Source organism: Ylistrum balloti, unplaced genomic scaffold (assembly GCF_031769215.1).
Source record: "Ylistrum balloti isolate Yb309-2 unplaced genomic scaffold, AGI_CSIRO_Ybal_v1 Utg369724, whole genome shotgun sequence".
NCBI lineage: Eukaryota > Metazoa > Mollusca > Bivalvia > Pectinida > Pectinidae > Ylistrum > Ylistrum balloti.
Window position 1 is genome coordinate 2,430,237 of NW_026781942.1, and position 12,402 is coordinate 2,442,638.

At 34.9% G+C, this 12,402-nt stretch overlaps 1 protein-coding gene across 1 annotated transcript in view; it reads right to left on the reverse strand.

Moving 5' to 3' along the window:
- The window catches only part of LOC132565521 (plexin domain-containing protein 2-like), a 131,728-nt gene that overhangs the window by 74,464 nt on the left and 44,862 nt on the right, over nt 1-12,402 (reverse strand). The window contains exon 2 of the mRNA XM_060230172.1: nt 2,936-3,213. Within this exon, the coding sequence (XP_060086155.1) occupies nt 2,936-3,213 (278 nt within the window). The remainder of the gene's footprint in view (nt 1-2,935; nt 3,214-12,402) is intronic.

Here is a 12,402-nt window from a genome sequence, read left to right on the forward strand (position 1 = left end):
ACCATAAGACATTTTTACCTACCTACTGTCACCCCTCAACTCCCAATCTCCTGTTAATTACCAGTATGGCTTTTATACCTACCTCCTGATGTCACCCCTCAACCCCCAATCTCCTGTTAATTACCAGTATGACTTTTAAACCTACCTCCTACTGTCACCCCTCAACCCCCAATTTCCTGTTAATTACCAGTATGGCTTTTATACCTACCTCCTGATGTCACCCCTCAACCCCCAATCTCCTGTTAATTACCAGTATGACTTTTATACCTACCTCCTACTGTCACCCCTCAACCCCCAATCTCCTGTTAATTACCAGTATGACTTTTATACCTACCTACTGTCACCCCTCAACCCCCAATCTCCTGTTAATTACCAGTATGAATTTTATACCTATCTACTATCACCCCTCAACCCCCAATCTCCTGTTAATTACCAGTATAACTTTTAAACCTACCTCCTACTGTCACCCCTCAACCCCCAATCTCCTGTTAATTACCAGTATGGCTTTTATAACTACCTCCTGATGTCACCCCTCAACCCCCAATCTCCTGTTAATTACCAGTATAAATTTTATACCTACCTCCTACTGTCACCCCTCAACCCCATATCTCCTGTTAATTACCAGTATGACTTTTATACCTACCTCCTACTGTCACCCCTCAACCCCCAATCTCCTGTTAATTACCAGTATGACTTTTATACCTACCTCCTACTGTCACCCCTCAACCCCCAATCTCCTGTTAATTACCAGTATGACTTTTATAACTACCTCCTGATGTCACCCCTCAACCCCCAATCTCCTGTTAATTACCAGTATGAATTTTATACCTACCTACTGTCACCCCTCAACCCCCAACCTCCTGTTAATTACCAGTATGACTTTTATACCTACCTACTGTCACCCCTCAACCCCCAATCTCCTGTTAATTACCAGTATGACTTTTATACCTACCTACTGTCACCCCTCAACCCCATATCTCCTGTTAATTACCAGTATGGCTTTTATACCTACCTACTGTCACCCCTCAACCCCCAATCTCCTGTTAATTACCAGTATGACTTTTATACCTACCTCCTACTGTCACCCCTCAACCCCCAATCTCCTGTTAATTACCAGTATGACTTTTATACCTACCTCCTGATGTCACCCCTCAACCCCCAATCTCCTGTTAATTACCAGTATGACTTTTATACCTACCTCCTGATGTCACCCCTCAACCCCCAATCTCCTGTTAATTACCAGTATGACTTTTATATCAAACTCCTGACCAGCTACATATTGTGGTCAGAACTAATAAGATTTTCACACTGATTGGCTAACTGACCATGCATGGCCAGCTTCTATTCACGGCTGCAGCCTGGAATGCTGACAGTCACTGATAATTTCATCTATATTGGAAATTTTGGCTAAGGGATCTAATAGCAAAGGGAAGTAGAATTGCTGAGTCATCCCATCCAATGTATAAACCTGACCAAAACACAAGTATTTGGACATTGGTCACTGGGTCCCTGGACAATGATCAACTCAACCCTAGTCCTAAGGGAGACTGGACATTGGTCAAATCAACCGTAGTCTTAAGGGAGTCTTAATTATGTGTATTGGCCTAGAAGTCTAAACAACCCAATCTATTTAAAGAGCCACTCAGCTATACATGTATAGTTAAATATGCTCCACACCAAAACAGGTTATTTCATACCAGACTAATACTTCCTGACCGACAGGAATTCTGTTGCCTGTCAGATTTTACAACAGAACAGAGGTTTAACAAAGACAAATGGCTAGTACTTCCCAACGCTACTCAGACCCTTATAGATGTAGTGTGTAGTCGTATACACACCTCTGCCACCTGAGGTTAACCATTGGTTGTCCAGAATGAACACAGATGAGAAACTCCATCATCATTAATACCTGTCTGTGTCTCTGTATGTCTAGGCGGTCTGATCTTCCATATATTATATTACCGCAATATATATATCTTATGACTTCCTCATTGCTATAATGAGATCAACACTGAAATGACAGCGGCCGCTGTTTTCTACAGACTGCGACCCAGGCAAGCAAATGTTCGATCAACTCTACGATAATCATCAATTCTTGACTTGGACAACTGTATTGACTCCATCTTGACTAAATGAAATACATACTTCTATACAAACATAAGAAACATATATCTGAGAGCAATTTTAACAAATTAAGTTCCTGAAAACGAATTTTGATTGAAAACATTTGTCTAATGAGCAGTACAAAGTTTTCCTTAATGAAGAGAGTTAATAAATATACACTTTGTTGCAATATTTATCCCAAAATAAGCTAATATATTTCATTGTCCTGTAATAAGCCCAACCCCCAACTCCAGATGAAAAGAGTCCATATCTAAATTTAGATTCCGTAAAAGATTGTGCTCTTAGGAAGTTTAAATTCACAAATGGTGATAGAAATCTGCAGGTATATACAGGGCTTCATGAAAATGTATAGGTTTTAGACCTTCCAAGATATCTGTAGAGGGATGTTGAAAACTTTCAGTAGTTGATTTTTGAAGGCAAAGACAATCTAAAATCTCAAATTAATTTACTATGTTAGTTATTTGTAGCCTTTTTCAGGTATGTTTCAATGAATCAAAGTAGTTGTCACATGAACTCAAAATATTAATGCAATTAGCTTAAGTGCTAAATAATAACACATAGTGATTGATTATGTAGTGAGTCCTTAAAACTGACAAGAACTTTTGTACCCAGGTGGATAAAGTGAGTAAGATCATTTTTGTGTCCACAAAATCATTTATCAACAAAAATGCATTTTTATGGAAAACCAGGAAAGTTGAACCCAACATTTAAATTCAAAGTTAAATCTACAATTTGCATGACTAGTTTTCTCTTTATTATTATTTTGACAAAAATAAGATAAAAATTGACATTTCTGAGAGAGTATACTAACAACTATGGTTGTTGTTAACGGTGTTGGTGATTCACTTGAGATGCCACCACCAGAGGGAGCGTTTGTAGTCACAGCAGGTGCTGCCGTTGTTGGTGGGGCCGGTGCTTCAGTTGTCGGAGCATTGGTGGAATTTGGGACTGGATTGTTGGTTGGCACATCGGTCATCATGCCCGCATCGCTGTTTGTGTCGTTCGTAACTATTGCTCGCTTCTGCACATTGTGGCTCTCTATTGCGATGACTGGCTCGAGGGATGCTCCCTCAACAGTGTAGGAGACATCTGCAATGATAAGAACACAGAAATATTATACTTTCAGTCAATAACCAAGCCAAAGTCACACGGAACAATGCCCTGACCATACATACATTGATAACAGGATCAAGTGTCACCGCAGGCAACCGCTGATCCAAAGTTGTCTAAAAGAAATGAAGCTCCAGAGTGAATAAGTCAATCAAAAACTCCCTCATTAAATCTGCCTTCTGACTTAGGCAACACATTTCCTAATGATACAGTATCTCCAGGGTTATCATTGAACATAAGAAATCAAGTATATATTATGTTGAAGTGAGCTTTGTGTCTGTATGAAATACTGTTGCATCAAACAATTTTTGGGTTCATGTAGACATTTTCATGGCATTAATCCTAAAGAAGGTTTACTTTGAGAATTCCAATGAAATAAGGATGTATACAATGTTATGTTACAGGGATTCTCTGACGAAGCTTCAGGTTACCAACACTGCCTTAGGCTATGACCCTACCAATAACGAGGATCAAACACCAAAGTAGTAGATCCAGCAGCATGCCATTTGATTTTGAAGCAAACCAGCCTATTTTGTAGTACATCAGAACATCAATAAGAGGATCATCAGCCCTATAAATTGAGTACATATTGACTAAACACGTGTCTATATAAGGGAGGACAAACATCACCATGACTGAAAGTTCTGTCCTTGTCTCAATGTCTGTCACGCCTTACCTCACCCCATTACACAATAATTCCTAGGTTCTAATATCTTCTGACCTGACCTGATTGACTGTGGCGGATGTCTGGTATGTCTCCCACCCCATTACCGTGAAAATCTGTTGGTCCTAGTGTCTCCAGACACGACACATTCCCTCTCAAACACTTTTCCCATCATCCTTGCTCATTTGTCACTGTCCATTATCTCGACCAGTCAGATGCTTAAAACCAACAAGTCTGTTCTATAATGATTTCTCCTTTAAATCAGCCAAGTTTGATTTTCTACCATCTCTTTCGTTTTGCATTTATGTCTGGTTACTATAAAGTCTTGTCCATCTGACAAAACATTGTATGAATACAGTTCCTAACAATATACTTCAATGACCTGACAATGCAGTTAGCCAATATGGTTTCATATCAAAGCTGCTGTTCAATAAAATCACCAAAACATAACATTACCTTTTCTTGTAATGAGTCTTGTTCCTTTACTTTCTATGTTGGCCCCCTTATGCCCATTACCAGATAAACAATTAAAAAAACCAAAGTAAATAAATGAATGGCATTATCTAATTCTGATCATATGTTCAGTGTTCAATTCAGGGACTCCATCCCTGATTCTATGATTCCCTCTCTCTCTCCAACTCTTTTGTAGTAAAAATAACAATATTCCACCAGATACACAGGCACATATATGGTAAAGCTCCTATCAAATTTCAGTTTTCTTAGCATTTCCACTGCACCAATAGGAAGCATATGAATATGGTCAAAAAGGCAATGTGTTAAAACAGTCACAGTGATCATTTATTTCAACCATCTAAGGGACTAAGATTTTCAATCTTATTGGTGTACGCAGAACTCCAGAATCACTGCCTGCTGTGGAATAAATGAAATAGCTGTGGAATTCCGCTCCTTTGCTTAACAGATACTATCAGATTACCCGCCCCACACGCTGGGTGTCCTATTAGCTACAATTGTCTAAGCTTTTGTCTCCTGGTCGTCCAACTAAGTGCCCCATAATGTCGGCTAAATTGAACCAAATTCTAAACAAAACTATTGGTAACAACGAGTAATGGTATCAACTATATAAGGAGGGTGTCTAGCTCATGCATATAACGTTGGACTGACCAACCAATATGTGAAACCATTCATTACTCTACAAATGATTATCATTTATAATATTAGAAAAATGATTCAATAACTGAAATTGTTGTTATCTATCAATATTGAATTTATTACTAAATATTAAACTTTATCCATGTACGATGTTAAAATACAACATATATGTTTTATACATAGAAGTTATCATCCACCTTTTTTCATCATTGCTCACAGTTGCTCCCTCAGCATATCGATTTATCAATCATAAGCCTCTATACTTATTGTTCTTTTTCTGTTATTGAATGTATGATTCCCCATGATTCTCTTATATAATTAACAGGAAGGTCTAAACTACTGACAATTGCTGAATTCTTTGCCTTAGCAATGAAATATATAAAGAAAGTGTGGTCTGCTCGATAACTTCTATAAAAAAAACAGAGAAGAAACATTTGTTTTTAAATTGTCATGTGGAAAATTTGAACCTTTAAACCATTTAAAAATATGCTGTAAATCTGGCACTATCAATGGGATTCTGGTATAAAACAAGAAGATGGCAAAGTCTGACAGCTTTGATCCAATTTACATGTATCTCCCGTGTAACAAAAAGTATACAGAATTGTATCAATCACCATTTTTACTACTATTAATTTTTTTCCTCATAGAAGAAAACTAGGTCATGAAGTCCAAAAGTGATTTTCTATCAAGTAAAATTTTAGTATGTTACAAAAGCATGCCATAAGTCTTATCAGAAATAACAGTGTTTCATTGTCAAGATGGAGGAACCATCTTCCACATCACGGTAAATGTTCACAATTTCTGATCACTCAAAATGTCTTCATTCTGGTATCACAAACTGCAAAGTTTTTTATTTTGATGATGTTAATTTTTTGCTTCCTTCAAGGGTGAAATAAAATTACAAAATATAGAGACTAGTAAATTCAAAGTTTAGTCGAGGTGTGGATCATAATATAGAAATCGGTACATTCAAAGTTTAGTCGAGGTGTGGATCATGATATAGAAACCGGTTACATTCAAAGATTAGTCGAGGTGTGGATCATGATATAGAAACTGGTTACATTCAAAGGTTAGTCGAGGTGTGGATCATGATATAGAAACAGGTCACATTCAAAGATTAGTCGAGGTGTGGATCATGATATAGAAACCGGTTACATTCAAAGATTAGTCGAGGAATTGATCATGATATAGAAACCGGTTACATTCAAAGATTAATCGAGGTGTGGATCATAATATATTTCATGACAAAATTTGTGTAATATACATCCACATATAATTTCACCACTCAAGACTCACACAAAACAATTGTTTTAGTAGCTTAGATTAAAGCTTTTGGCTGAAAGCAAATTGGCTATTTCATACAGATCATTAATGTTAGGGCCATTGTGTTTCATTGTCTGGTGACTTTATTATACAGATATTTGTGCATTAGATATAGACAATAATACTTTCCAGGTCTCATGAAAGCAGAGTTAGGTTTCAGATAACAATTTGATCTTTGACTCTAGTTGTCATTTATTCAATATTTTATCATTTTGCTGGATCATAAAACCTTCCAAAGATAAGAATAATACATTACATATGTGGCTGGTTCCAGCTGGACACACAAATCACTGACACCAGCGTACAGTTACAGCATTAGAAGTTGATTTCAACAAGTTTGAAGGTAGTTCATTTCTTCACTTATAGAAATCAAGTTTGATCAGCATAAATTGAGAGTGATACTTCACAAAAAAATACAGTTCAGTTTTGTACTTATTGTGGACGAAATTCTATCGTAAGATGCAGGCATTCTAAATTTTTTTTACTTCATAGAATTTTCTTTAATCAGATACTAGATATTGAAGTTTGGATAGCATATGTTGTTCATAGGATTTGAAGGAATACTGTAAAAGCATTATATTCATGGGGTTCAAATTTTTCCATTTTTGCTGTCACTAAATTTTCATGGATATCAATTACTCACTTAATCCGCATGTATTGAAGTTCGTATCAATTTTAATCTGGTCATCATTTCGTGGATCTATGAATTTGTTGATAAAGGGTAAGCACAAATTCAACGAAAATAAAACAAATATGAAAATTCATGAGTTTTACAATATCTAGTACAGAATTTGAAAAAATATGCTGAGCTTGAATGCTTCATGAAATTATAAACTTCCCAGTACAACATTTATTCTTATCCCAGGGGACTGTCATGCTACTTTTTCTTGCAAGTCAGTGGGTGGGCTTATTACTGAATTATATCAGGGTTCGCTTAATACAAGGGATGGTCTTATTGCAAGAAAAATACTCTACATTTTATGACTTTAACATCAATGACTGCTTAACATAAGTTGAATATATAAACTAAATCACTTAAAGAGTTATCTCCCCTTTAACAATATCGGGCAGTGCTTGGGAAGTAAGTTGTACAAAATTTCCCCTGAGCATTAAAGATATTTGTATCCCCCTCCTATTTGTAATGGTATTATGATATATGGGTACACAATGTTAGTAACAGTGTCATGGCTACTTGATGTTAATAAGCCCAGGTAATACACAATGCCCCATTTACAGATGACAGAATGTTTTATTTATAATTTTTTCCTCAGGAAAATTCTTTTTGTCATAGCCAGAGTATGTGGTTAATCCTATATACATCTATTACACATGAGGCATACATATATACATGTATATGAGACATTGACAAAAAACAGCTATACCCAAATTTATTGTAAAAACATAACCACTGCCCTCCAAACAACTGTTTTGTCTCTATGTATTTTGAACCTTTGTAATGTCACATACCACTAACGTCTTGCCTGTCATTTTTACACATCTGGATAATATTAATACTCTATAACATATATACTGCATTTTTCTATGATACACCTTTACAATCTCCACCATTGTAGTTGTTGGTTCCCACAGTTTCAATAATGTCCTTGTTTGAGCTCACAGCACCACATAATGTAATAGCACAAAGAAATTACCACTGTCTTCAAGGAAATATTTGCTTAATATGTTGGTTATGTCACAGTATAATTAAGTTTTGATCCTTTCTATCTAAAATGAAATTCATGAAACTTGCTACATTTTTTTTTTTTTTTTTTATTCTTTCAAAATATGATCAGCTGTTATATTCAAAGGTTAAAGCTATTGGTATAAATGTTATGCCTTCCTGGGCTGTATATCAAAGTTCCACCATTCACAATGTCAATTTAAGTCTATCCTGATAGAAGGAAGAATTACTGGACTTTGGTATTCCACCACACACAAGGTCAATTTAAGTTTATCCTGATAGAAGGAAGAATTGATTTGGTATTCCACCATACACAAGGCCAATTTAAGTTTATCCTGATAGAAGGAAGAATTGATTTGGTATTCCACCATACACAAGGTCAATTTAAGTTTATCCTGATAGAAGGAAGAATTACTGGACTTTGGTATTCCACCATACACAAGGTCAATTTAAGTTTATCCTGATAGAAGGAAGAATCATGGGAATTTGTTAAATTCGAAGAATTGTGAGAACATGGAAAGTTTTAACATCATATTGATCATAAGCATAACAAGAAATCCCAGAGGGATCTTGACTCATAATGATTAGAAATTTGAACATTCCTTTGAAGTAATAGTGATGATAATCTTTACCTGCCAAACCAAAAATGGTCACCTGGACGCCATTTTTGTTTTTTCCAAATATCAAATGGGCACAACTTGGGACCAAGAGGAACCTACATATGAAATATGAGAATGATTCTCCTCTAATTCTTAAGAAATAGCGATAACAAATTTGCAAAGAATTTTAAGAATTCAAGATGGCTGCCTGTTAGCCATTTCTTTATCTGATCACTGCAACAATTATATGGGCACAACTAGGGACAATGGGGAACCTACATAGTAATTTGATAGAGATCCATACTGCACTTCTTAAGAAATAGCGATAACAAACTCGCAAAGTCAAAATCCAAGATGGCCGTCTGTCAGCCATTTTTTTTTCTGAAATGTCCCAAAATCAAATAGGCACAACTAGGGACTATAGGGAACCTACATAGGAAATTTTAGAAAGATGCATCCTGTACTTCTCAAGAAATACGAAATTATTTATGGATGGATGGATGGTTGACCCATCATCTGATGATGGTGGGCTAACAATAACGAAACCGATCACAGGGATGCACTTGGAGAAGTGTGCAGGTGTACTGGCTAATTCTAATTTCCAGAAAAAAAATAAGGAAATTGAGTCACAACCCTGTAATTGTTTGCATTACATCAAGCTTTGTGCAAAAATATTCAAATGAAAAGCAAACAAAGTCAACAACTTCTACAAAGAACTCATTATACCCAGATAGAACAGATAATGCACTGTATTTTAAATATACTATGTATCCAACATACTTTGTTAACCATAGAAATATCTTAGTGTTATAAGCTTTGCTAAGAGGCATATTCATGAAATTTATAATTGTAACTGGAGTTTAACAAGGCTCTCCAATTTTGTCCATACAATTTCTCTGAAAATTTTAAATAAGATTCTTTACGTTAAATGTTCATTATCTTCTTTAAGACCAAGTTGGGGAGTATAAAAAGCAACTATGAAATTAAAAAGATTGTAGTGAATTCATTTTTTCTGGCCAGTCACTTCAGAACAACTTTTTTTTGACAACCAAAGACAATAACCAAATCAGAACTTCTCCTATATATAACCATTACACATCTACAAGCCACTACTCTAAATCTGTATCTGCAGTAAGTGGAAAGCAAATTACAAAGGAAAGACAAAACGACAACTCAGGGTATTGTATAATTGTCCCCAAGTGACAATTTCTATGATGTGCAAGGTTTTGGTGGTTTAGGGAAAGCAAGATTTTCCTGAGAAAAACCAGCAAACGTGCATCCAGTACCTGGTGACTGCTTTAAGTACTCAGGCCTCAAACCTGTGACTCAGAGGCAGAGGGTTTACATGATTAAGATGGTCAGATGTTTTAACAATCAGCCGCTGTGCTACAGTACTTCAGTATACATATTCAAGGCAATATTTCTTCAGCAGCCAAATCCAAACATTTTATAGAACCAATAATTCAACTGAATGAAAGAAAATTAAAGACTGGTGTAAATGACAAGTTTTTAGCAAATGTTTTCATCATGAAATAAATCTAGGGTTCAAATTTCTACACTTGTCTTCTCACTCAAAGTCAAATGGTGGGCTTATTACAGGACAATGACAAGACATTTGATTTTACAGGTAATTCAATTAACAGCTGCCTTTGTGGGCTTATTGCCAGATAAACAGGGGTATTTACCTCTGAAATTATTGTACAAAGTATGTAAATGAAACCTTAAAATTGAAGGAAAACTTAAGAAACGAAGGAAAGTGCTGCTAATATTAAGAATTTATGGATGGCTAAATGACTCATATGAATGATAAGAATAGCTGTTGAAGCTAATGGTATCAGGCTAGCCATTCATATACATTAATAACATATAAAAGCATGCATATGACAGTTATAACTTGCTAATAAGGGAATTTATGGGTAAACTGATTTACGATAGAAACTCATGAAGACCTTGAATAGCAATATATTGTTTGAAAATCCTATTAAATGGTTTGATATTGATAATCTGAACTAATTATGTCTTCATAGTTATGTTTGTCACTTTACATAACACACTGAATAAAATATAAGGTTCACTTAGGTCCTTATGTTGTAAGAGTGCTGCACTATGTTGATGTATGTATTGTTCTTAAAGTTTCAACAGTAAGGCTCTATCAATGAAAAACAATGTCATTTTAAAAGCAAAACTTCACAGATATTATGTCAAAGTTCAAAACTAGATGGTAAACTCCCAACACAAATATGCAGAAAAAGAATTAGATAAACTAATATCTACATTGGCTCACTGACCTTCCAATTAAAGCCTAGACACCCAATGTAATGATGATACCTTGCTTTATTGTCATGTCACATGTTGCTTTTTTTCCAATCATTAAAATAAAGTTTCTTGTTTTGCTCAAGTCCAGATATGATTGATTTATATTGTCCAAATTATGGGCTTGAAATTCTTTGAATTTTTAACTGTTGAAATATCATTGATAATGTAAACATGAATATTAAAGTATTGTGTGTGACCATCTTCAACACAATTACAATATTATCCTTCTGAAAAACCTTATATTAAACTGACTTACTGAAAGTATTATATCACTAACAAGTTTACTGACTATAAATACATTCAGGGAACACTTGCACTATACATTTGTAAACATAAATACTTTAGAGGTAACCTTATTTTAGCACTTTTTGTGACGAGAGTTAAATGCAATAATTTTACTTACAGTTTCTGTATGTTGTTTAAAAATAACATTTATTGTGGATAAATTCATCATAGCAGTACTTTGTCAGAAAAGAAATAATTTGCTACATTGTGCTATATTCAGTATGTTTACAATAATGACAGGTAGTACAGGTTGATAACACTACAAGTGAGAAACTGCAAGGCTACAAATGTAAAGCTGAATTTGTCAAATTTGTTACTTTTAAAATTACCATAAATAGATGATATTTCACTTGGAAGGTAAAAAACAAGTTGTATACATACAGCATTGTTTTATGTTAATAACATGTTTGATCAGTGAACTCAGTTAAACTACTTTAATCTATGGAGGTACAATTTACACCTCATATTGGATCATCTGTCTTATAAAGCTTTAAAAGATTTATTTGTTCTTTTTAAAACCTTTTGATAAATCCATGGATCAGCTGACTGATCACACTTCCTGGATTGGTTTTTTCTCATTTGTCATCTGAATCATTAACCTCAATAACCTGACAAAGTGTAGGTAAGTGCTTAGCTAACCATCACAGCAAAAATTACACAAAATAGTGTCCCATGCATGGAGACTTTGACGACCAAGATAAAATAATCGATATAGTTCAAACGGAAAGTACAAAGGTGTCAACCTGCAGGTCCAATAATTACACGAGCTACAAGATATTTTCAACATGTTGACGTTTTAAAAACTAAACAAGTGGCCCTAGGGACCAAAAGTCTGGATAACAGTGCAAGAATCCTAAGGTTTTCATCTGAAATCCAATACAAACCAAATATTTTTAACAGAGAAGCAAAGGACATTGACTTTATGTCAGATTGAAAAATTTCATTGTCAGTATTGATATCTCTCTATAATGATAAACAGATTCAGCACAAATAAAGAAGAAATGCACTAATTCCTGAAGCCAGGTCTAAAACTGTATCTGTATAAAAAGCATTTGAACATGTACGTTTAAGTTCTTAGTGATTTTCTTATCTAAAGTGAGAGTTGAAAAATATGACTTTCAAGATGGTACCAGTAACGGCCATCTTGTTTAACATATTAAATTGTCAGAATAATTTGCTATATGACTGTA